The 25,827-nt window shown below is 40.3% G+C and overlaps 1 protein-coding gene across 1 annotated transcript in view; it reads left to right on the top strand.

The window, feature by feature from the left end:
• The window catches only part of VPS13C (vacuolar protein sorting 13 homolog C), a 6,956,796-nt gene that overhangs the window by 831,062 nt on the left and 6,099,907 nt on the right, over window positions 1-25,827 (top strand). The window contains exon 7 of the mRNA XM_044076309.1: window positions 23,580-23,689. Within this exon, the coding sequence (XP_043932244.1) occupies window positions 23,580-23,689 (110 nt within the window). The remainder of the gene's footprint in view (window positions 1-23,579; window positions 23,690-25,827) is intronic.

Raw genomic sequence — 25,827 nt, 5'->3', positions numbered from 1 at the left:
CAAAAACACCAATAAAGACGAGGAAACAAGTGTAGCATTCTCCAAAACAGTCATCCATGCCAAAGAAACAGATGCTTAAAATGGCCGAAGACCTTATTAGTTTAATCAGGGGCTCCCATCCCCCTCCTGACAAAAGGCCTAGGTAAGACACAGATTATGATTCCTCTGATGAGGTTTCCATTTCCTCTGACTCTTCTTCTGATCAGGGCTATTCTCTCCCTCCCTATGAGGACTCTGTTGCTGAATAGTCCATTCCTTCAGCCTCTCTGCCTGAGGATTATTCTTTTGTGGAAACCCTGCACACCATGAGGGAGCATTTCCATTGGGAGAGCCAGGATTATTTAGAATCCAAGAAAAGGCTCAGATTTCCTTTTATTGCCTCAGCACAGGCCCCTGGCTATCCCCCCTGTGCTTGATATTGTAGATGTTTTTTCTGAATCCAGTCTGTCTCCAGATTCTTTATCCCCTGCACCAGTAAAGCCAGACAGGTACTTACAGGGTCCCTGACGCACATAAATTTCTTTTCAAAAACCCCGCTGCAGACCTAGAAACTATTTCTCAGGGTCCTAAAGGGGTTAAAGCTTCCACTGCCAAAAATCCTGTCCCCTCAGATAGGGATTCCAGAGCTCTGGACAGATGGGGGAAAAAAGTTTACACTTTGCTACTTTAGCTGTAAGAGCTTTAAACTGTCAGTTTCACATGCTTAAATATCAACGGTATCTCATGTCATTGTTAAAGCAGAAAATGGTTACAAATATAGAAGGTCCTGACAGTAAAGAAATGCTGGATTTATTGCATGCAGTTGAACAAGTGGGAAAGCATACTCTGCAATGTGGTTTTGATTCATTAGAGGCTTATTGTAGAGCCACAGTTACAGGCTCAGTTATTCGAAGACATGCTTGGTTGAAAGAACAAAGTTTACCTGACCATGTTAAAGTAAAATTATTGGATGCTCCACTACAGCTTGATACTTTGTTTGGTGTTAAGGCAGAGGAGGTGTTAAAGAAAATGGAGGATAAAGCAAAGTCAGTGCAAACTATGAAAGATTTATTACAGGTTCAACCACCTAGATTTAGCAGAAACTGGCCTTTAAAAAAATGGTTCTTTCCAGTGTCAGGCCACAACGAGGCAGATACAGACGCCCAAGAGGCAGATCTCAGCCCCAAGGCTCCTACAGACCTAAACAATGGGGTGCTTCAGCCCCCAAAGGAGGAGAAGACAACAACCATATTGGAAATGGTCACAATGACTTCCCTCTGCAAATGCCAAGCTCTTACCAGTTGGCAGCACCCCTAGGGGGAAAGCTAGCACTTTTCTCAAAAAAATTGGCACGTGATCACCCAAGACCAATGGGTGTTGAATGTTGTCTCTCAAGGGTACAGGTTCCACTTCCACATGCTTCCAAAACCAAAAGGTATGCCAAACCTGCCACAAGACCAATGGGCAGAGGCACAAAAACAGATTGCTGCTCTTATGGATATGGGAGCTATTCAAAAAGTTCCACAAGAAGAACAGGGCCCAAGGATTTTACTCACGACTTTTCCTAGTACCCAGAAAGGATAAAGCATGGAGACCAATACTGGACCTGACAATCCTAAATACTTTACTGGATGTTCCAAAATTCAAAATGTTAACACTACAACAACTCCTGCCCATGCTGGGCAAAGAGGCTTGGCTAGTTACTTTGGATCTCAAGGAGGCATACCTGCACGTCCCAATCAGACAATCGTGCAGAAGATACCTCAGATTTATAGCAGGCTCAATGCATTATCAATTCTCTGCACTGCCCTTTGGCTTATCTACTGCGCCCAGGGTCTTCACAAAATGCCTGGCACCAGTAATTGCATTTTGCAGACAAAAAGGATTTCAAATATATCCCTACTTGGACGACTGCCTTATTCAAGCAGAGAGCAAGGACATTCTTCTAAAGCACCTGGTGTTTGTAAAAAGATTGCTTATTTGCCTAGGGTACACAGTAAAAGAAATCAAAACTAGTGCCCTCTCAAGAGATATTCCTGGGTGCAAGCTTAAATACAACTGCCCAGATGGCTTATCTTACGCCAGACAAACAAAGGCAACTGACATTACTTTCAAATGATGGCAACAAAGACCCAGCTCCCTGCAAGAAAAATTCTGCAGGCCCTGGGTTTCATGGCATCTTGCATTCTACTAATTCCATATGCCAAACTGCATATGAGGAAACTACAATGGTATCTATAAAGTGTTTGGACTCAGCATTGTCACAGCCTAGAGACTATCATAACCTTGATTCCCTGCCTACAGCAGGATTTTCGATGGTGGTCCCAGGCCTGTCACCACAACAAGGGACAGCCTTTCACCTTACCTACAGCCAGGCAGACAATAACAACGGATGCATCGGATTATGTCTGGGGAGTACATATGGCAGGAATATGTATTCAGGGCACGTGGCCCTAGGAACAAATGCATCTTCACATCAATCAAAAAGAGATGCTAGCTGTACAGAAAGCCCTGACAGCCTTCAAGGACCTAATACATCCAGGACAATTATTAATAAAGACTGACAATACCACAGTTACATGGTACATAAACAAGCAAGGGGGGGCACACATTCCTACCCCCTATGCAGACCAGCCATGACTTGGTGGAACACAGCACTGACCTACCAGGTACATCTGAAAGCACAGTTCCTGCCAGGAACAAAAAATACACTGGCAGACGAACTAAGCAGAAATCTCATGGATCCTCACAAATGGAAGCTAAATCTACAAGTGTTCAACATAAGGGAGTGGGGATGCCCAGACATAGATCTTTTTGCCTCCCCTCAGAATTGCCAATTACAGACATTTTGCACAAGGACTTATCACTCTCAAACATGGAAAGTGGATGCTCTATCTTTCAGCTGGAAAAAACCTGACAGTCTATGCCTTCCCTCTGATGCATCTTCTTAGCAAGGTGCTTCTAAAAATCAGACGAGAGGCCAAAAATTATCCTGATTGCACCAGACTGGCCATGCCAGCACTGGTACCGAATCCTAAAGATTTTGTCCCAAGGCCCACCTTGGCCTCTACCTCAAATCCCTCATCTGACACAGCAAAACAATCAGATTCTGCACAGTCAACTCAGAACCTTAAACCTGGCAGCATGGTAGATAATGTAGCCACTCAGACTGCACCTCTCTCTAAAGCTGTTATGGATGTAATTTTGGAAGCCAGGAGACCCAGCACTAGGAAATCTTATGCAGAAAAATGGAAGAGATTCTGTGCTTGGAACCAGGCACAAGGGCTCGACCCACTGGTCCCCAATATGCCTCAGATTTTGCAATACCTGACTGAGATGTTGGACAAAGGCTCATCTTTTTCATCTATTAAAATCCATGCCTCTGCCATTTCAGCTCATTACAATACGGATCCTCCTCTTTTTTTTTTTTCACATCCTGTACTACGACAGTGCTTCAGAGGGGCAAAGAATATAAAGCCCCCTAGGAGAGCACCAGTACCTACTTGGGACCTCAATTTTGTTTTAGAAAAACTAACACTGCCTCCCTTTGAACCAGCCAGCACAGCTGATCTAAAATTCTTGTCAAGGTCATGCTCCTAGCAATAACTTCAGCAAGAACAGTTTGAGTTACAGGCATTAATGGCTGTGGAACCTTTCCTCATTTTTCACCAGGACAGGGTTTCTCTAAGGACGAACCCAACATTCCTGCCAAAAGTGGTCTCCAATGTGGCCTTAAACCAAACTTTTAATTTGCCTACTTTCTACCCAAATCCCCAGAATAAAGGGGAAAGACTTCTGCATTCTTTGGATATACACAGGCAGCTACAATTTTACTTGGACAAAAAAAAAGCTTTCAGAAAAACTGAGCAACTGTTTGTAGCATATGCTGCAGGATCACAAGGAAAACCTATTACAAAGCAGACCATCTCCAAATGGATAGGACACTGCATCCACTTCTGTTATGCACAGCATGGCAAATCTGCCTAAGGGCATTAGGTCTCATTCTACCAGAGCAGCAGCCACTTCAGCAGCTTTCCTCAGAGGGGTACCAACCAAAGACATAGAAGCTGCAACCTGGAGCTCAGTGCACACTTTTACCAAGCACTACCACCTACCTCTCTACTCCTCCAGAGCAGGCTTTGCCACTGCAGTTCTGCAGGGCTTGTTAGCCTCGCCAAATCCAATCTAGACTAAGCCTCCCTACCTCAGCTTTGCGGTTCCACCCAAGTGTAATGACTGCAACAGTGAAACACTATGAACATAGTACAGTTGTGTACCTACCATAAATGTAGATGTTCCAGTGTATTCACTGTTGCAGTCCTGGTTACTCTCCCACCATCCCCCTCTTTGCTGGGACTATTCTGTACTTCTCAACTTTATACAACCTATGTGGTGTATTTTCTTTTAGGAGGAGGAAATGTTTATAGTAATATATGCATGGTTGTTTGGCATATTTTTATCTTTACAGCCTTCATATCTGGGGGCATCTGACATCTCGGGCAAGAAAAACTGAAGAAAATGGCGTCTTTTGCAATTTTTATACCCCTGGCGCACTGATTTCAGGGAAGAGGTGACAGCAACAGACGCCGGACCAAGACTTTGGAACTCGGACCGACTGCGGGTCGCCTGCCAGCAGAATAACCCAAGTGTAATGACTGCAACAGTAAATACACTAACATCTACATTTTATAGTAGGTACACAACTGTACTTTGTGGTACATCAACAAGCAGTGGGGAACCCACTCTTACCCACTCTCAGGATAGCCATAGCCCAGTGGAACACACCCTTGGACATGCAGGTCCATCTGCAAGCTCAATTCCTGCCAGGCAAACAAAACTCACTGGCAGACTACTTAACCAGAAATCTCCTAGACCCACACGAGTGGCAATGAGAGCCCAGCACCTTCAGCCTTCTGATACAGAAATGGGGGACCCCAGAGTTGGATCTGTTTGCCTCCCCTGCAATCACCCGCTCAGCAAATTCTGCACCAGGACACCTCACAGCAGGGCCTGGAAAGTGGTTGCCCTATCCTTCTAGTCTATAAACCTCTCAATCTATGCATCCCCCTCTGCCCCTTCTGTCAAGAATATTACTCAAGATAAGACAGGACAGACCAAGGACAATACTGATTGCCCTGGACTGGCCAGGCCAGCACTGGTACCCACTTCAGCGCAGCCTGTCACCGGTACCACCCTGGCACCTACCCAGAGCCCCACCCTGCTCACTCAGCAGGGGGGACAGATCTTGCATCTGCAACTGCAAACCCTAAATCTTGCAGCCTGGCTTATTCCCCCCCTTCTTTTCACTTTTAACCCATACCAACATCATATATACTAACCCTTCTTCAGAAATTGAAACCATGCTCTCCCTCAGCAGACCAACTACCTGCTGAATTCCTACAACTAGCCGCTAAAACTATTGCCTTTCCAATATCTATCCTGATAAATAGAACTGTTACCGAAAGCTATATCCCTACTTTATGGAAAATTTCCCATATTATCCCGCTCCACAAAGGTGGGCAATCCACTGAACTCTGACTATCGTCCCATTGCCCTCCTCTCACAAAGATCATGGAAAAATGCATTCACAGACGACTACTTCACCATCTAACACAAAATAATTTATTAGCCAACTGTCAGCATGGTTTTAGACCTTCACATAACACCGCTACTGCCCTTCTTTCCTTCACAGATAGTATCAACAAACACCGCAATCTAAACAAACTCTCTTCTGCCCTATTTATTGACCTGTCTAAGGCTTTTGACATGGTAAATCACCAAATTCTCCTCACAATACTAAAATCCCTGTCACTTGATTCATCCTCATAAATTGGTTCCAGTCTTACCTTGACAAAAGACAACAGGCCGTACTATGGCACAAATCTCTCTACTCACTTGCCAGTCAACCTTGGTGTCCCCCAAGGATCCATCCTTGGACCTCTACTTTTTTCCATTTTCATCAATGACTTTGACCTTGCCATCCCCCAAGCCACATGCATACAATATGCAGTTGATTCCACACTGATATGCTCAGCGCCCTCCTCTTCTGAACTTTTCTACCTCACCCAACAAGTCTTTAACATAGTTGAGCAATGGTTCACACATAGATGCCTTCTCTTAAACCCCCAAAAGACTAAACTCCTCCTTTTCTCTCCTACTAGAAAATCCCCCCCATTGGATTTCTTAGTTAACTCTAGCAATAAAAATATTATATCACCTGAACCTACCACCAAACTATTAGGAGTCACCATTGACAATAATCTAAACTTTGATACCCATATAAACAATACTGTAAAAACTGTCAACAAAAAGTTAGGCTCTCTATATAGGATAAAATCATTTCTCCTACCTTCAGCTCGAACCACAATAGCACACACTCATCTAATCTGTCCTCTTCTATATGCCTCGGCTATTTTTACTAAACTATCTAAAAATAATCTCAGCAAACTGGAAATGTCCTACAATAACATCGCCAGATTTGCAACAGGTAACCCATTTAGAACCCATCACTGCCTTAATCTAAAACAGCTAGGATGGCTTGAACTACAAAATCTAATTAAAGACCATCAACTAACTATAGCTCACAAAACCCTTTACACACCTTCCAAAACACCTATTCTTTCCACACTAATCACTCCCTATAAAATCCTAGATTCCTTAAGGTCTTCTCAAACTCCTAGCACATACTACTAAAACAAACAACCAGGCTGGTGACTCACTTTTTTCTAATATAGTTGGAAAAGCGTGGAATCTCTTACCAAACAAACTCTCAACACTTCCCTCACTTTCCTGTTTCAAAAACAATCTGAAAGTGCATCTCAAAACTCACTGGCTATGCCCATGCTCTAAACCGGACTAGCTCAAGAGTCACTAAATACTCTGATCTTCCCATCCCATCTACTCTTTTAAAGAAACTTCTTTCTCATAAAACTAGTTCTACTTACTATCTCTAGAACTCCTAATCTATATTACTTTCTTTTGCTATGACTGTATTCTATACTGTAAACTTTGGGTTTTAACTGCATCCTTTGTTATGCCTGCATTCAACTGTTTTTTTTTTTTTTTTTTTTTTTTTTTTTTTACTATAGCCTGTAATTGGCACTGTAAATAGATGTATTTGTCTTGTATATCCATAGATGGAATTGTGTTAAATTCATTGTATTACCTAGGAGCTTTTCTCCCCGGGCCTCTACTGAAAATGGATATGTATCCAGTTAGACTAGCCCAGTAAACAAATGTAAAATAAAATAAATAAAATATAAATAAATTCCTTGAATTCTCCCCCCCCCCCCCCCCCCCGGTGACCAGCCTACATTAGCAGGTACTGGACGTCATTCCTGAAGCCAGATGACCCAGTGCAAGGAAATCCTATGTTGATAAGTGGAAAAAGTTTTGCTCCTGGATTCAATCTAAAGGAGAGGACAGAACTCTGCCCTCCCTACCTCTAATCTTGGATTACTTAGCAGATCTACTCCACAGAGGCCTATCCTTTTCCTCCGTTAAGATCCATGCCTCTGCCAACTCTGCTCATTACAACTGAGCCGCCCCTGTTCTCTCACCCTCTTATCAAACAGTTCCTGAGAGGGGCAAACAACTTAAGGCCACCAAGAGAAGCACCCACCGCTGCTTGGGACCTTAACTTTGTACTGGAAAGGTCACACTGCCCCCTTTGAGCCTGCAGCATCATCAGACTTAAAATTCCTCTCATGGAAAACAGCATTGCTCCTGGCCATCACTTCAGTTAGAAGAGTATCTGAGCTACAATCACTTATGGCCGTGGAACCCTTCATTATTTCTCATGCTTACGGCGTCTCTCTCAGGACTAATCCTTTCTTTATGCCCAACGTGGTGTCCATTGTGGCTCTCAACCAATCTATCCATTTGCCAACCTTCTTCCCTAATTCTCAAAATAAAGGGGAAAGGATCTTGCACTCCTTGGATGTGCATAGACAGCTCAGATTCTACCTGGATAGGACTTAAGCTCTTCAGGACATCTGACCAGTTACTAATCAATTTTGCACCAGGGGCAGAGGCCAAAACCATTGTTAAATAATTTCCAAATAGATAACACACTGTAACCATTTCTGCTACAAACACCATGGGAAACCAACCCCTCAGGGGGTCACAGCACATTCCACTAGGGCAACATCTACCTTTACAGCATTCCTCAGGGGATTCCCTACCAGGGACATTCTGGAGGCTGCTCCCTGGAGCTCTGTACACACATTCACCAAGCATTACCATATATATTTTCCATATCTAGGGTGGGTTTTGCAACTGCAGTCATGTAGGGCATACTAGCCAGCCCAAACACTTCTCGACTGCCTCCACCCTTTCTACAGCTTTGGGAATCAACCCAAGTGTGATGACTGCAACAGTGAAACACAAAGAACATAGTACAGTTGTGTACACTTAACATAAATGTAGATGTTCGAGTGTATTCACTGTTGCAGTGTTGGTTTCCTTCCCTCCAGCCGCCTTCTCACTCTTCCTCCTCTGTGTGTATACTACTCACCCCCTTGCAGGGGTATTGGTATTTACTTTTTACTGGTGGAGATTTTTCCACCATAACCTAGCTCCCTACTGGGGAGGGGGGTGCTCCTGATATTTGGGGCAAGAAAAACTGATGTAATGGCATTGGCTACCTGTTTTTATATACCCCTGACGTCAGACCTGGAGTGGTAGCAACTGACGCAGAAATACTAAGTGTCTGGTATTTGGGCTGACTGAGGGTTACCTGCAGGCAGATAACTCAAGTGTGTGATGACACTAACAGTAAATACACTCTAATATCTACATTTATGGTAAGTGTACACAATTGTACTTTAGTCCTTCAGATGTCAGGAACACATCAGCTGCTATATATTAAAAAAACAAAACAAAACAAAAAAAAAAAACAAACAGTGGCTGTTGTGTGTAATTGTATGCATGTATACACACATGCACATGTATAAAATGTATGTGTAGCAGGTATTGGATGCAGTACAGCATGAATACATTTAGAGAGAAATATGCAATAGATATTCATGTAAGTAGACATGCACTAGTGCATGTATGTGGGGGGGTTGTGTGTATGTATGTGTGTATATGTATGTATATATATATATATATATATATATATATATATATATATATATATATATATACACACACATATATATACATACATATATACATACATATACATACATACATACATATATACATATATATACATACATACATACATATATATATATATATATATATATATATATATATATATATATATATATATACATACATATATATATACATATATATATATATATATATATATATATATATACATATATATATATATATATATATATATATATATATATATATATATATATATATATATATACATACATATATATATATATACATATATATATATATACATATACATACATATACATATATATACATACATATACATATATATACATACATACATATATACATATATATATATATATATATATATGTATGTGTGTATACACAGACACATGTACATGCACACATTATTTCAATTTTTTTACTGGGAAAGTCCAATTGGGCATGGATCCCATTTTCAGCAGAGGCCCAGGGAGAAAAGCTCCACACATTAGTACAGTAAGTACAATACATGTGTTAAAGTACAGTACAGAGTCAAGAAGTTAAGGTGCAGTTTCAAAGGAGCAAAAAGTAAATATACTATGAGCACAGTGTGTTACAGTAAGCAATACAGTTGAAAGGACATTTTGAGTTATTTGGTTACATTCATAAGCGGCTAGTACAGTAAACGCACATTAGGAGTATAGAAAGGAATTGTTGCAAGCTTTAGTATTACTGTAAATGTCTGGAAAAGCTAATTGAGCAGCAAGGCTTTACATTGCTGTGTATTTTCTGAACAAAGTGCAAACGTTTGTGTGGCATTAACTGAAATATTGATTTACCGGGAAATTGAATGTTTTGCGAGGGGCAGGTTGAAAATATGCAAAAGTAGGAAAGCTCTGCAAAGTGAGGCATAGTTTTAATCTAATTGTTGTGTCTTACGGCTTTTCCCGGTTAGGGGTCGCCACAGCAGAACTCTGGTCCGCTCATGACTGGCAGTTGATTTTTTACGTGCTGAGTTGCCGGCCCTGAGGCACAACCTTCAACGAAGGTATGCCTATTCACGCATGTCTCCACACAGAAGATTCTCTAGCTGAGAATCGAACAACACAGCATCTTACTGTGAGACGACAACACTACCGCAGCACCACCACTGCAGTAGTTTTGATCTATAGTTAATGCGGTTAAATAGCCTGTGCGGTGAAAAGCATAACCAAGATAAAGCACCACCACCGCAGTAGTTTTGCTCTATAGTTAATGTGGTTAAATAGCCTGTTCAGTGAAAAGCATAACCAAGACAAACCTGGTGAAATTGTAGAAAACTAGGCATCGTTGTTGGGCAGTACCACCCCAGTCGGTCTGTGCAGCAGTCTGCATGCCTTGTGTGATTGATGTGCCAAATGATTGTGATGTCATATGCAAATGATGCATGATGGTCTGACCTGCAAATTTGACAGTGACATCATGCATACTTTTTTTTACATATCTGTCCATCACCCATGTAAATTTGTGAGTGTTCAATTAATTAAATACTGCAGGTTTTCAGTGCAGGTTGTAATGGATCCCTTTATGATCGAAACTTTCATTCTTATGGTCAGGACCATACGATTGAAGTTTTGATACTTTTGAATGGAGATCACGGTACAGCATGGCATGGGAAGGTTACCCTTTTCCTCAATGTAGTACGATTTCTGAGTTGGTATATTTAATTTGCAGGGGGTGCTGTTTCTTTAGCAATAGTTAATTGTAGTGCCCCCTCATGCTAATGTGCTAAATACCTGATGAATGTTCATGCGTCTGGTGAAGATATCAGCATGAATATTAGTTATTCAAACATGTGGGCAGGGTTTAGGCGGGACTTACTACTGCACACCCAGGAGGTACTGTTCTAGAACATCACACAGGTTTGCCCTGCCATTGCAGCACGTTTAATTTTCTAGCAAATCATCAAATGTTAGTGAGTTAATAGTGGCAGTCATTGCAGTTTCTTAATTTGCATTAGTCAAAACATGTTCTATTAACATTTAATTGAATTAGAGTAATACTTATAAACTGACCATGATATGGGGCCTTTGTTGCCCTATTATTGTTAGCTTTGTCCATAATTCTTGCAGAGACATTGAGCAGTATGCCCACCTCAGTGTTTTTTTTCCCAAAATTAAGGGAGTAAAAGTGGGCCATCTTGTATGCCCTGTTCATGCTTTTAAAGCATCTACATTTACTATGCCCCACCCCTACCCCAAAAAAGAAAAGAAAAACAGGTCAGCAACATAAATTTTCTGAACATTCTTGTGTCCGGCATTATTAACTGACTCTAATCTTATGCAGTTTACTGGGAAAATAAAAAGAAAAAAGTCAAAATTGTAAATGCTTAGTTCATTAGATTCCAAAATTATCATTTTGCTATGCTTTTTAATTTCAGTGTTAAGTTATATTGTTAGGAAGGGCAACGGCAGGCAAGTAATTGCAGATGAAATTTTATTTACTGCATGAAAATGAACTGCTTAATAAGAGTGAGCAAATAAATTCGCAAGTAATATAAGCTAGTAGGCAGAAAAGTATACTTTCTCTATAAAACAACCTACTGAATAAAAGTTCTAGCAAAACATTCATACTATGACTCTTGTTTTATTCCTACTATGACTCTTGCTCTATTCATCTTGTCATTCAACACAGTAGTGATCTAGTATTCTATCTGTCATAAAAGCAGGGTATAAACCCACAGCTACGAATTGACCTCTTCTCGGGTCTTGCATACCCCTCCCTCTTTTGTATTCACAGAGAGCAACAAGCATATCATCCTAAGTGCTTTTGTTCTTGTAATACCAGAGCTTCTTTAGTGTATTCTGAATATGTTCAGCTGTTAAAAGAATGAACATGCTAAGTGCGAGACAAAACTAAGTGTGTGGTTTTGTAATTGTTTTTACTGTGGTCATTGTCTCATCGTCAGATGTGCTTGCATGGTGAGTGCATTTTGTTTTAGCTACTTATTATGAACTAAAGCTCCCACTATGCAGCGTGGTATATATGTAGGCTGATGACAGCTTAAAAGCAATGTTTTATATCACCACAATTATATTTTTCACTTTAACAATGTTTTAGAGTTTAAACAAATAGTGTTGTAAATAGAAAGCCAACACTTTCTGGTTAGCACTTTTTCTACAACAGAGGATGAACAATCTACCATCCCATCAAATGCAGGTTTTGTGGCACACTCTATACAGTCACATGTGCAAAGACAATATCAGCATTGATTTATCAAGTCAATAATGCACTACACTAACTCTTGATTTTGTAAAGAAATATTCAGCAATGAAGTTGTGTGGCATAAGTAATCTTGGAAAGAAAAATCCTGTGCATATGATGTCTGAGATTTGTGAAGCTTAGGCACACCTTACACTATTTTTTTCCTCTTTTCATGGCTTGAATTTTGAAGATTTTCCTAGATTCAGAAAAGGCTGTGATACAGGGACTGTATACCACACCCTTAGGTAATAATGCAAGAAGTATCCCAATTGTGAAGGGGAGAAGCAAGATGACATGCAGCTGATTAAAAGGAGGTATGGAAAAATGTTTTCTCTTACACGTTTGGAAAACAAACCCATTTCAGCTGGACAGTTTACGGTGATGACGTACTACAGTATTTCCCTGGGTGCCCAGTAGCAAGTTCCACCAAAACCCCTGCCACAATCAAACACCCCATAACATGTTCGAATAATAAATGAATGTTCATGTTTGTCTTCACCGCCACATGAATGTTAATTGGGTAGTGAGCTTGTTAGCATGAGTGGGGCACTACAGTAACCTAATGCTAAAGAAACAACACTATAATTCCCACACCCCCTGCAAATTAAATGTACCGACTGCAAACCTGTACTACATTGATGAAAAGGGTAAATTTTCCATTCTGTGCTGCGATCTCCATTCAAAATTTTCAAAGTTTCAAAACTTTGATCATATGGTTCCGACCATATGAATTTTGAGTTTTGATACTTTGATCATCTGATAGGATCCCTTGCACCTAACTTTGACTACCTGCAACATTTAATTTATTGAATACTCTCAAATTTACATGGGTGATGAGTAAAACAACCAATATATGCATGATGTCACTGTCAAATTTGCATGACAGTCAGTTATGCATTATTTGCATACAGCATCACAGCCATTTGGCATGTCAGTCAGGCAAGGGACACCCACTTCTGCACAGACCAACCATGGAGGTACTGTTGTGCAACAATGCCCAAATCTGCAAGTTAAAATCAACGGCGTTTCAGATTTGCTAGCTTTTTTCAGATTTCAGTTTTCCATAGCTGGCCTTGGGCATAGGCCAACTAGGCGGCCGCCTAGGGTGCCGCTGTAGCAGGGGCGCTTTTCCAGTATTTATTTGGTGTAGGTAGACCAGGATGGGGGCACCTGGGTGGTGTGGGGGTCACCGTGGAGCCCTTTTGCCTAGGGCATGAGCTGATCTAAGGCCGCTGCATTTCCACACAACATCCATAATTTGTTCAAGTTTATTCTGTAGCATGTAGTCATAATATATAAATAGCTTTGTATTATATTCAATCCATTGGCACAGTATGTGATAAGTGGATTATTCTAATCTTGTTTTACTCAGTATCTGGCTGTGTATTGATGGTTTTTAGTCTTGGAGCGGGGAGTTAAAACAATAGATGCCAGATGAGGTGAAAGTTGCCATATTCATGTTGAGGAGGCCCTAAGGACATTGTTTTGTAACATAATGAGAAAAATAAAGTGGAAGCAGTTTGAAATGTATTCATTCAACAGTGCATTTATTTATTCAAATTTGTTAACCAAAGTGTAATGTACTCTCTGAAAGTACTGATTTTAGGCCTTGTCTGAATGCATCCTTTTGTGAAACAAGGTTATTTTATTTATTTTAATAAATTTTTTTGTTTGGGGTGTGTGTCTGGGTATGCTTTTGTTATAACTTGAGGTATGTCTCGCATTGTTTATGGACTTTGGGTTAAGAACCCACGCTCACAGTAGAAGGTGATAGTGCATTATTTGGCTATTCTGACAAGTTATAATTTTAATTTAGGCTTGGTGGGTTTTTTTGAAAGGATTACATCTCTGACCAGTTCCTGATGAGGCATATGCTATCGAAAGGTATATTCGGCTGTCTGAGATCATTAAGAAAATTAATCAACTTAGTAGAAGGTGACTGATAATGTGAGGTATTGCCAACTGTGCCATAGAGAGGGTAGGGCAGTGCATGCGTAACACGCCAGTATAGCTAGCTGGAGTTATATAAATCATTTTGTCATTTGTATATCACACTGATTTGTACAGATGCTTGTGTTAAAAATGTATTTGTAAAGCTGCTTGTGTTAAAAAAGTATCAACAGTGGGTCCTGCTGGACAGAGAAGAAATATACATTTAAATAGGACTATAGTGTTGTAATTGAGGAAATGTATATATGTTGACAGAGGATGCTGGAAAGGAAGGGGTCAAGCTCAGCCCAGCTTACCTTAAGAAAAAGTTTGAAATTAAATAACTTGGTTTAGGCCATAAAGATTTTACCTCACAGGCCTGAATGCAACCACAGACTCGATGTCTGATGTGGGATCTTGCTTTTACTGTCCTTTGTTAACTAATTGCAACCCTGTAGTGCCAGAGAAGGTCTGCTTAGCCTCCCACAAGAAGGATGAAAGTATTGGAATTGTTTTACAGTCTCCAGATGCCTTAGCAAAGCTTTAAGTGTATATTGTGACATATGTGCTAGATTCTGGTTCAGCTTCTAGTCAGGAGGTTAGTGTGGGAACCACAGAATCAGGTAACCAGATGTGATGTCATTCTATAGCGAGTACTTTATTTTAGATATTAGTGAGTGATGTGATGGCGACTCTCAGCACTCTGTTTTTGGGAACCTGACAAAAAAGGCATTTGTCCACTTAATCTTACCTTGCTTTAATTAGTAACCAGGGAATTATATTTCTTCAGTCAGTTAGGAAAATGGTGATATTAGTTAAATATTGTTTCTGTCTGAATCTTCCTAGTTGTGTTTATCTTGTGAATTGAAATTCTGGTGTTTATTGTAAATATTAAGTAATGTTTTGTATTTTATTTATTAAATATATGTAAACCTTTCGTTGTGGCAGGTCATTTAGAAAATAGCTTAACCTTGGGGAGTAACTGCATTTATTAGATGTCAATGTGGGCTTCATGCACCTGAAAGTGTTGTCGCTTTGCTAATACTACCATTTGTACAAGTATTAATTTTACTTAGAGTAATTGGATATCCTTTTAAGAGCCTTAAAGTAGCTGGCTGGTGGCAGTGAATCTACCTTAGTCTGGGAAGAGGGGGCATAGCTGGTAAATCTATGCCAGCCTTTTCCAGGTGTGAGAGAGAAAATCCTATCTGTGTGTGTCGGCTATTTGTAACAGACACACACAGCCCTGGTTTCTGCAGAGAGAAAGGTAGTCTTATTTGTGGTTTGGAGGAGGAAGTCTAGCCCCAGGACTGGGTAAAGATCCCTGTCTGCTCTTAAGGGAAGTTTTGCTTTGTGTTGAGAGCTGCACATGAACTTACTGTGTATCCATTTTTGTTTGAAGTGAATGTCCATCACCGGTATCAGTAGTGAAGATTGAGGAACCTTGATTACTGGCCTGGAGGGATGTCAGTTACTACTGGACATGCTTATATAACAATTGCTGGACATTACAAGTTGTGTATTTTATGTTTGTGAGAAGTGTGATGAATTAAATATGCCATCTTTTGGGTAGGTATAATTGTTGGAAAATACATAAATAGGAATTAAATACTAAGCTTAATTTAAGTTACATGATTTTATAACTTAGGAAGGGTAATGCTTTTTATTCCATGCTTCATGCTCAGAGTGCTAGTTTTTACCACACTTTGGGCAGGTATTTTATTAAGTAGAAGACATTTTTCCACCTTTTACAATTGTTTTTACTACACTTTTTTATTTGTTGAATATGTCAGAGTACATAATGTACTTTTGATAAGTTGGATTTTTTGGGAAGATCTGTTATAATGGCATAGAGTTAATGAAGGTGTCAGCTCCCCCGTAGATGCATTGCATCAGTGGTAATTACTGTTAATATTTATTTCACGTGGCTGTCATTTGACATGGTGTGGGTATGCTGTTTGCCAAAGGAGGCTGGCAGTTGCTTGCTGCTGTGCATCTTGGGGGGGGGGGGGGTTGAGTTCAGATAAGTACATGGAATATAGGAGACAGAATTAGTTTCACCTTCATGTTTCAGGTTTCATCGTGCCATTGCTGCTGAATAATTTCGTTTTTTAAATTACTGCATGTATTTTTTTAATGTCATAAAATAGTTATTCCACCTACTTTTTCAAACTTGCTGTAGTATATGTTGGCAAAATTAGGAGTTGAAGTAAATCAATGAGTTCCATTTGAGTTTAACAATTTATCATAGCTCACAACTAATCAGGGACAAATCTCAACAAAGTCAATGTACGGAAGTAATCAGGGGTACTTTTGTATTAGTGCTATTAATCTGAGGCAGTGACAGAACAAAAATGCAAATTAATACACATTTTCTGATGTAAAATGTCACTCTATTTGTCATTAAGAGTACGTCAACATCTTTAGCCAAAAGCCCCAGTTTTAGACGGGATTAAGGGAGCCAGAGCTAAAATCTAAAGCTAAAATCGAGTTAAAATCGCTGGTGTTCCCTGACAATTGGGTACAGGTGAAAGGTATGGACTTCATATCGATCAGAGAATGTGTATTAACATAAAACAAGTTGTTACAACAATTTTCTAATTTTATAAGAGCAATATGTAAAATCTGTCCCTGTTTGTAAGCCTTTGTTCCCCAAATATTTTAGGCTTCATCTGGATTTCTTGACCGCTAAGAAGCTGAGGTGAGATACATCCACTGCTCAATTGATCTGTCCGACACCCATGCTTACACACACTTCTAACGTTATGCACACAAGCACCCATACACTCACATGCACACAAAACATAAACACTCCTAGATTGCGCGCACACACACTTTTCTAGTTTGTTTCAATTTTGCATTCACTAAACAGCAAAAGCACTGCTTAGCGACTAAAATAATTACTTGAGCACTCACTCACTTTAATGCACACACATACAAACATGCACAAAATGTTCTTTTTTTTTTTTTTTTTTTACTAAACTGCAAAAGCACTGCTTAGTGAGGTGTAAAATAATGGCAGACGTAATCTCCGTTACAGTCCAAGCTCCATGGCAGCTTAATATGCTGCCATGAAGCGTCTGCCTGGTTTTTCAGGGGGCATTACCTGTACATTAACACCCTGCTTGAAGAATGTTTGTTTTCCAGTCAGTGATTGTGTACAGGTTGCCCTTTCTCTAATGCTCAATAAATTACACTACTGAAATATACTGGGATGTGCTAATGTTCTTATTTAATAATTGTACTTATTTATCTGTTTATCTTTTTCTCAAAGAACAGTGCCTGCATCATGATTTATCAAATACACAGAAATGAAGGATAAATGATATAACTTAATCATAATTAAAAGGTGTGCGCACACAGTGTCAGCACTTTTAAAATATTAGTACCGTTAACTTATTTATTTATTGCATTTGTTTACTGGGAAAGTCCACTGGGCCGTATCAGTGCCCATTTTCAGTTGAGGCCCGGGAAGAAAATCTCCTGAATGGTACATACATACAGATTGATAAAGCACAAGTAGCAGTAGAAAGTTAAACAGAGATGCATAGGTACAGTTTTATACATCGTAAGTAACAGTACAATGCATAAAATGAGATGAAAATACTAAATATCAAATAGTTAAGTCGGATTGAACTGAAGAATTTCAGGTATGGTTCTGGTAACAATGTGATATATAAAGTATGATGAACTTCTTCTTCTTTCGTCTTTTCCCGGTCAGGGGTCGCCACAGTGGATCACCTTGTCCGCTCATGATTGGCAATGGAGTTTTACAGTGTCAAGTTGCCAGCCCGGCGCCCAACCTTTCACAGAAGGGGCACACATGCACACACTCACACCTAGGGCCAATTTAGAGTGTCCAATCCACTTGCAGCATGTCTTTGGGATGTGGGAGGAAACCAGAGCACCCAGAGGAAACCCACACGACCACAGGGAGGACATGCAGACTCCGCATAGAAGGTACCCCAGCCGAGGATCGAATCGGAGAACCTCTTACTGTGAGGCGGCAATGCTAACCACTGCACCACCGTGGCCGCCCATAAAGTATGATAGACTAAAAACACATATAACAATAACTGATTAAACTACCTAGGAATTTAGGTAAGCAAAGAAGAGGGAAAATATAAGAGCAAATCTAGCTAATAGCAGTATAGAGTGATTGGTACAGGAAGAGGTGCAGAAACTGTGCAAAAATTGAAGTATTTGAGAGATGGGTTAACTATTGAGAGATAGAAGATGGTATAGGAGGTGAAAAAAGAAAGCAGAGTAGTGTGCAGAACAGGGTGAGATGAAAAATCAGGTATTGGATTGAGAGGAGTTAGCACAAGGACATAAACAGTGGGAGGAGAGGTATTGTCTCAGTTTTTTTGAAGATATGAGTATTGCTGGTAGATCTAAGTGGGGGTGGGAGAGAGAGAGTTCCATAGCTTAGCAGTGGAAAAGGAGTTGAGGCAATGTCCAGTGGTTGGGTTTCTCTACCTGTAGAAGCATTTGATTTTTAGACCAGAGAGGTCTATTGCGGTGGTACAAATAGTAAAGATTGGAAAGGGGTGGGCAAGTGGCTGGGTAGTGTATTTTATGGGCAATAATTAGTTGTATATAAGTGAGATGATGCGGTAGTTCTAGCCAGTTCAGTTGCCGAAGCGAGGTGCAGTGGTGAGAGAGTTCATTTGTGACAAACCGTGCAATTTTATAATAGAAAGTTTGGATTTTAGAGGAGTACCATATAGTAGAGAGGGGAAGAAGGAAGGAGGTAGCGAGGGTTCGTTTTGATGAGTAGTTGAGGTAAGTTTTGTGGAGATGTAGAATACCCAGTTTCTGGTGTGCTTTAACATTATTGTGAATGTACATGTCGAAGGTTAGGTGTTAATCATTAGTGACACCTAGGAGTTTGGTATGAGTGACAACCTCAATAGAATTGTCATGGGAGTGAATAGAAAAAGTGTCTTGGTTTATAGTGTTGGATTTCTTAGGGGTGAATAGTACTAGTTTGGTGTTTTTGGGGTTTATTGCTAAATGGTTGTTTAGACATCCGTATTTCAGTGGAGCTGAGGGTTGATTGTGTAAGTTTATGAAGTTCTTTAGGGGAGTTGGCAGTACAAATGATAGTAGAGTCATCTGCATATTGGATGACTGTGGCTTGGGTGAGGCTAGAGTGAAAGCAATTAATGAAAATGTTAAAACGTAATGGGCCCAGGATAGACCCTCGGGGAACACCTGTAGTGGTATTAAGGAATTGAGAGAAGGAGTTTGCCATTTAGTGGTTTGTCTGTCTGAGAAGTAGTTGGAAAACCAGTTCATGGTGGAGGGAGAGAGACCTATTTTGGATAGTTTTCAAAAGAGAAGAGGGGAGACTATCAGTTGCTTTGGACTGATCAAGAAATAGGGAGGAGGCAAGTTTTTTGGCATCACGAGCCCAGTTTAGAGAGTCCAAGAAGGAGCTAAGAGCAGTAGTGGTGCTGTGGCCTGGTCTGAAACCATGCTGTGATGGTATGTTATCAAGTAGGTGGTTAAGGAGTTAACTGGATAAATTTTTTGAGGAGTTTTGAGATGGGTAAAAGGATGGCAATGGGCCGTAAGTTGGAGAAGTCCGTTACCACCTTTGTGTAATGGGAGGAGAAATGCTTTTTTCCAAACAGAAGGTACACAAGACTCACGGATGGATCTACTGAGAAGTTTGCGAGTGGGATGTTGACAGAATGAATTAATATTCATTAATATACATTTATTCCAAATATTAAAACATGGAATGGGCACTGTGTTGTTACTGCCAACACAGTACATTAAGAAATCCTATCAGAATCTTGTACAGATAAATGGAAAACACACATGCTCTACATAAGACATCCTAGCAGAATGAAACCTTGGGTCCTTGTGCTGTAAGGCCATGTTGCCATAGTATTCTTTTGCAAAGTAAAACAAATGAGTCTTTGCTATAACTTTAAATTACCCTTTCATCTCTGGATTATCCTTTTAGGATATTAAAATCTTGGTCCGTGTTGCGAGTTTTAGGTGGGTCATGTTGTATTCGGCAATATTGGTATCCTGAGCATTGGTGCATTTATGTAATACCTGATGTCCTCTACTGTTCTCCAGTATAATATGCATTTTCCACCCAAAAAATGGCATTTTCATATATATTAAAGGATAAATGAGTGCATAAGTGTAAACATAATGTATTCATGCTTTTATGCAAAACTATATAGGAAAGAAGTGATAAGATATTGTCAGTTTTCATTCTTTCCTCAACCTGTGGGTTTGGAGCCAATCCTCATGAAGATGGTGGTGGGTATTGAGGAGTTTGTGTTTTTATATGAGAAAGCTGGGGAGGTTAAAGTGAGGTAGAGGTGTGACTGCGTGTTAGTTATCTGCATTAAGTGGGAGGTGAGCTGAAAGGTGGAATATTAACATTATAGCAAGTTAGTAGGGAGGAAAAATATTTCTGTTAAATTGTTAATCACTATGTAATCCAATGTAACTACTGTCTGTTTATTTTACTGTGGAGCTTTTCTCCCCGGGCCTCCGCTGAAAATGGAACCACGTCCAGTCGGACACTCCCGGTCAACAAATTTAAATAAATAAAAAAGGGAGGGAATAGAGATGTATATAATACATATTTAGGGAACAGATTAGGCAGGTAGAGTGGAGGACAAAAAAACAGAGGGGATAATAGAAAGGTAGTAGGGTGCGTACAATGGATGATAAAGGAGATGATAGAGGAGATTGTAAGGTTAGTGTGAAGTACAATAGGAGTAGTAGGAGAGTGTATATAGTGTGTGTGTATTATTGCCTTGATAAGGTTGTAGTTGTAAAAGGGAGGAAGGGGAGAGGGAAGGACTAGTTGTCTAGTGGTTGATTGGATGAGGTAGGAAGAAAAGCGGGTGATAGGGCAGTGTTGGATATTAGATAGTATAAGTGGGGGTGGGAGAGATTTGGGGATAGAGTAGGGGAGGGAAGTGACGTGAATGGAGCAGGCTGAACCAGTCAGAAAATGAAGATGTTGCCTGCAAAAACAAGCTAAGGAAGTGCTGTTTTTTGAAAGCTTTTGATACTTAAGTAAAGGAAAAAATGTTATTGCCAATATATTGTACGGATTTTTATTTATTACAGATTGGAGTATAGTATTATAGAGGACAGGGTTTTGTAAGTGGGGAAAATGAGTAAGTTAAATAAAATACAGTTAGAGGGTGGGGGTAAGTGGGAAACCGTTAACTATAGGTAGAAGGAAAATTTAGAAGAGTAAGTCAACTAAATAAATGCAGTGTGATTGATGGAAGGGGCGAAAGGAAAAACAGACAAGAATATGGAAAAGGATGAAAAAGCAGGATATGAAAAGGTACCTATAAATTGCAAGTAAAAAGAAAGGGAGAAAATGGAGGGTGAAAGGGGGCACGGTGCTGTGCAGGAGAGCTAGGTGGAGGAATAACCCAAGTATGGATTAAATGGCAAAATGCATCAACCTACAATAGTAAAATCATGGACAGTAACAGCACTCAGAGGTCTGAAGACTTAGAAGAATAGCAGTGCAACAGGTGCATGGATCTCATGTGGATTGTGCTACAAGGAGCACTGAATGATAGGGCAGTGTCTGCAGCAAACAGTGCCGGGTATGCACCCTCAAAGGGATAGACTCCAGGGACAAATTAACATTTGCGCTGTACACAGCAATGGTCAGACTACAGCTGTAGTATTGAGTGAATTTCTCGATTCTTTGCAAGTGAAGGATCATCAGGCTGGTGCTAAGAACCTAGAAAAATGCCACCAAAGTATGCATAAGATGGAGGAGGAAGGATATGACAAACTTGAGAAGCTAAAGTTATTCTCCGAGATTGGAAGGGAAGCATGTCTGGGAGATGTTAAGAGGTTATCCTGAATAGAATAGGGGCAGAGCCAGCACATTTTGAGGGCTTAACAGTTCCTTGGATCTGGAAATGTATTTCTTCACAGAGAGAAAGATGGATCTATGGAATCGTTTCTTAGAATGGTTGCCAGAGAGGGAATCTGCACAAGGTATTCAGGAGAGCATGGAACAGGAAAAGAGAGGATATTGGGGGCATGAAGGTTATAAAATGTTAGATATTTAAAGGGAAATTAAGAGGTTATCATCTCCTACTGACCAGTTTGCATGTGCTGTAATGCATCAGATAATTGAAAATCTGTTTTTTGGATGGGGGGTATCCAGGCATGGTATCTGACTGCATCTCTTATCAGCAGACTGCTGAGCTGGCTAAAAGAGGAGTTTTCCACTGGGATGTGCACTGAGCACAGAGGGAAGCACAGGGAACTGGACAGATGACCAGTCAGGGTCCACCAGTAGACCAGATGTCAACAGAAGAACAAAGTGATGCATATAATGCACCTGTCTTTAGTTGATGGTGAAAGTTTACTACAGGAAAGACAATGTAAGAGGGGTTTGTAGAAATGCAGTAAAGTGTTTAATTGGAAGGAGAACTGAGAAAATATAGCAGATTATTGTTGAAGAAAGTGCATGTGCTACAAAACAAGATGTGGGACTGTAGTACAGGGGGTCCCTGTTGAGTGCATACAAAAGGGAATGTTCTTGGGGGACTGTGCATTAGCAGAAGGGACGAGTGTCAGTGGAGCAGTTTATGTACTCCTCAGTGCTGTATACTTTGGAGTATTGTGCCTCTCTAAAGTCCTTCAGAAGTTCTGTTCACTATGGTAGGCAAGAGTGCAGACTGAAGCAGTTCTTTAACTTTTTGAGCTATTTGTAAGCTTGGGTTGGTGTGAAGGTTAACCTTTTTCAGATAATTAGGCAAGTAGTAATGAGAAGCAGTGATATGACATCACATAGGAGAAGGAAAAAGGTTAATCCAAAGCATTTCTTTACAGGTGGAACAGCCACCCAGCCATGGTGGAGGAGGAGGAGGAGTTGTAGATCAACAGTAGTAGAATTATGGTACCAGTGTTTGATTCCCTTTAGCTCACATTTACCTAGTCTGCTGCCCCCAACCCCAGCAAGTTATTTTTCCTTTTGCTTTTCCTTATCCCCTTTCTAACCTCTTACAATAGTCTTGGTAGCTCCAGATTATTTATCCAATTTAAAGCCACTGAAGAAACAAGCATTGGTGAGCTGCATTGTATGCGATTGAATACAGTTCTCTCTGAATATCAGCAATAGATAAGTGCTGTGGCACCTCTCTTATTGCCTGTTAATATATAGCACACTTTAAAAAGTAATAATGCTACAAAATCCATAAGTATGTTTAACTTTCTGTATGCTTGCTCTGCAGTTAAGTTTTGTAGTCTTAGCCCATGGACTTAAAATTTAATTTAAATTTCAGACAAACCAAAAGAAGAAAAGAAGGATACATTTCTGGAAAAGTTGGCAACCCAGGTTATAAAGAATTTGCAAATCTCAATAAAACACATTCATTTAAGATATGAAGATGATGTAAGTATTCCACCTTTGTGTTTTAAAATAATTGTAAGCAACATTGCTTTTATACTCAGTATTATTTACAGTCTTACCTTTGTTTAACATTAAAATCAATTGTGATATTAAAGTGTAGGGCTCAACCCTCTCCCTCCTTACATCACAGGTGGAGCATGGACATCATCTGGGCAGCCATTATGATTACACTGTATGTCCGGTTATTCCCATTGAGTGCTTCTGGAATCTAGCAGGTGGCCAAGTAGAGGGATGCACTGTAGGATTTCCCTCAACTTTGTGGGTGACGTAACCACAACAGCCTTGCCTGTTAGGAATCTGACACTTTTCTTCAGGTATTTTTCCATTGGGAATCATTGCTAGTGGACCCATGAGATGCACATCCCCTCCCCTTCCTTTAGGTTGTAGGCACTTACCCCATCAATCATTCCCCTTTCTTTGACCTCACGTAGTATACCCGCCATGGATTCTGGACCCTCTACCAGATCAGATTGCTCATCCCCAAGGGTAGTCACCCAAACCTGTCCAGTCTTAAGCTTACTGCTTGGTTTCTCCACTTCCACTAGGCAAGCTAATCTCGCTTCGCCTGTTCAAGACCTCATTCTGCACTCTAACAAACCATCCACCAGAAGGCTATATCAGGATAAATGGGAAAGGTTCTCTATCTGGTCCAAGGGTAACATGCTAGATCTGTATTCAGCTCAATTTACTGCAGTGCTTCAATACTTGGCTAACTCTTTTGATAATGGAGCTTCTGTCTCTATGGTACGAGTGCATCTATAGGCAATTTCCACAATGGTATAGATGGGCACCCCTCATCTCTTTTCGCCTTTGCAAGGCTTTCCTAAAGAGGATCTCTCCTATCAGGCCTTCTGTCAGTCAGCCGATGGAACCTCACTCTAGTCCTTCAGTCTTTGACCCAAAAATGTTTCGAACCTGCTGTGAAGTGACCTGAAGTTTGTCTTAGAAATCCTTATTCTTGGTAGCTATTATCTCTGCCAGAAGAGTCTGAGCATTTTGCATCAAGAGGCCCCATCTGGTCTTTCATAAAGACAGATTATCGCTTTGGATGAATCCATCCTTTCTTCCCAAAGTTGTTTCTGAATTCTCCATTGACCTACCAGTCTTTTTCCAAATGTTGCCAGTAGATAAGAGTATTGCCTTCACTCCTTATACATACGTAGACAATTGAGATTTTATCTAGAGAGGACCAAATCTATCTGTAAATCTAAACCGCTTTTCATCTCATTTTCTGTGCCCAAAATGGGAGTGGCTGTTTCCAAGGTTACTTTGTCAAGATGGGTAAGGGAATGCATACTGCCGCAGTCAACCTATACCCGAGTTAAAGCTCACTCCACTAGATCTTTGGAAACATCTATAGCATTCCATTCCAGGGCTTCCATGGATGACATCTGCACAGCAGCTACTTGGGCTAAGCCTCATACCTTTATCAATCATTACAAATTGGACTTTGTCTCCAGAGGGAGAGCTGCCTTTGGCTCAGTGGTACTCAGGAATGTTCTTCCATAAGGGCCACCCATAGATCTCAAGGTAGCTTGAGATTCTGTCCCATCAGTGATGAATGGAAAGAAAATTAACATCATCAGATAAAGAAGTTGTCTTACCATAACGTTCCATTTGTGTTCATCTTCTTTCATTCATAACTTCCCACCCTCCTCCCCCCTACAAAGTCTCCTGGGGGATGCTTTGGGTCTAAGTGGTGCCCTTTGGTATTTGCGCAAAAGTGGCCTTGGCTTTACATCCTTTTCTATAGCAAACTCTATCTGAGGTAACGGAGAAGAGCATTCTGGGGTAGAGCTCAAGAGTTATTTTGGATGGCGCAAGTTTGGTAATAAGGTCGACTCTGTTCCAAGGGCTCTAAACCAAAACCCATCAGTGATGAATGAAAGAACAACATAGATGGAACATTATGGTAAGACGCAGCAGATTTTTTGCAAACCTAGAAGCAATTCTGTAATGTGGTACAATAAAATTAATACTTAAGATTTTGTACTGGTTAAATTTTGTAGTGGTTAAACGAAAGATGAAACGAAACAAGATGGCAGCATGGAGGCTGTAATGGGCCAGTTGTGTACTTTTAGTTTCTCCAAGGGTTCCTTGTGGATTTCAGTGTTATGCTT

This window comes from Protopterus annectens, chromosome 7.part0 (genome assembly GCF_019279795.1).
Source record: "Protopterus annectens isolate FY-2018-M chromosome 7.part0, PAN1.0, whole genome shotgun sequence".
Taxonomy (NCBI): Eukaryota; Metazoa; Chordata; order Ceratodontiformes; family Protopteridae; genus Protopterus; species Protopterus annectens.
This window is presented reverse-complemented; position numbering and strand designations above follow the sequence as displayed.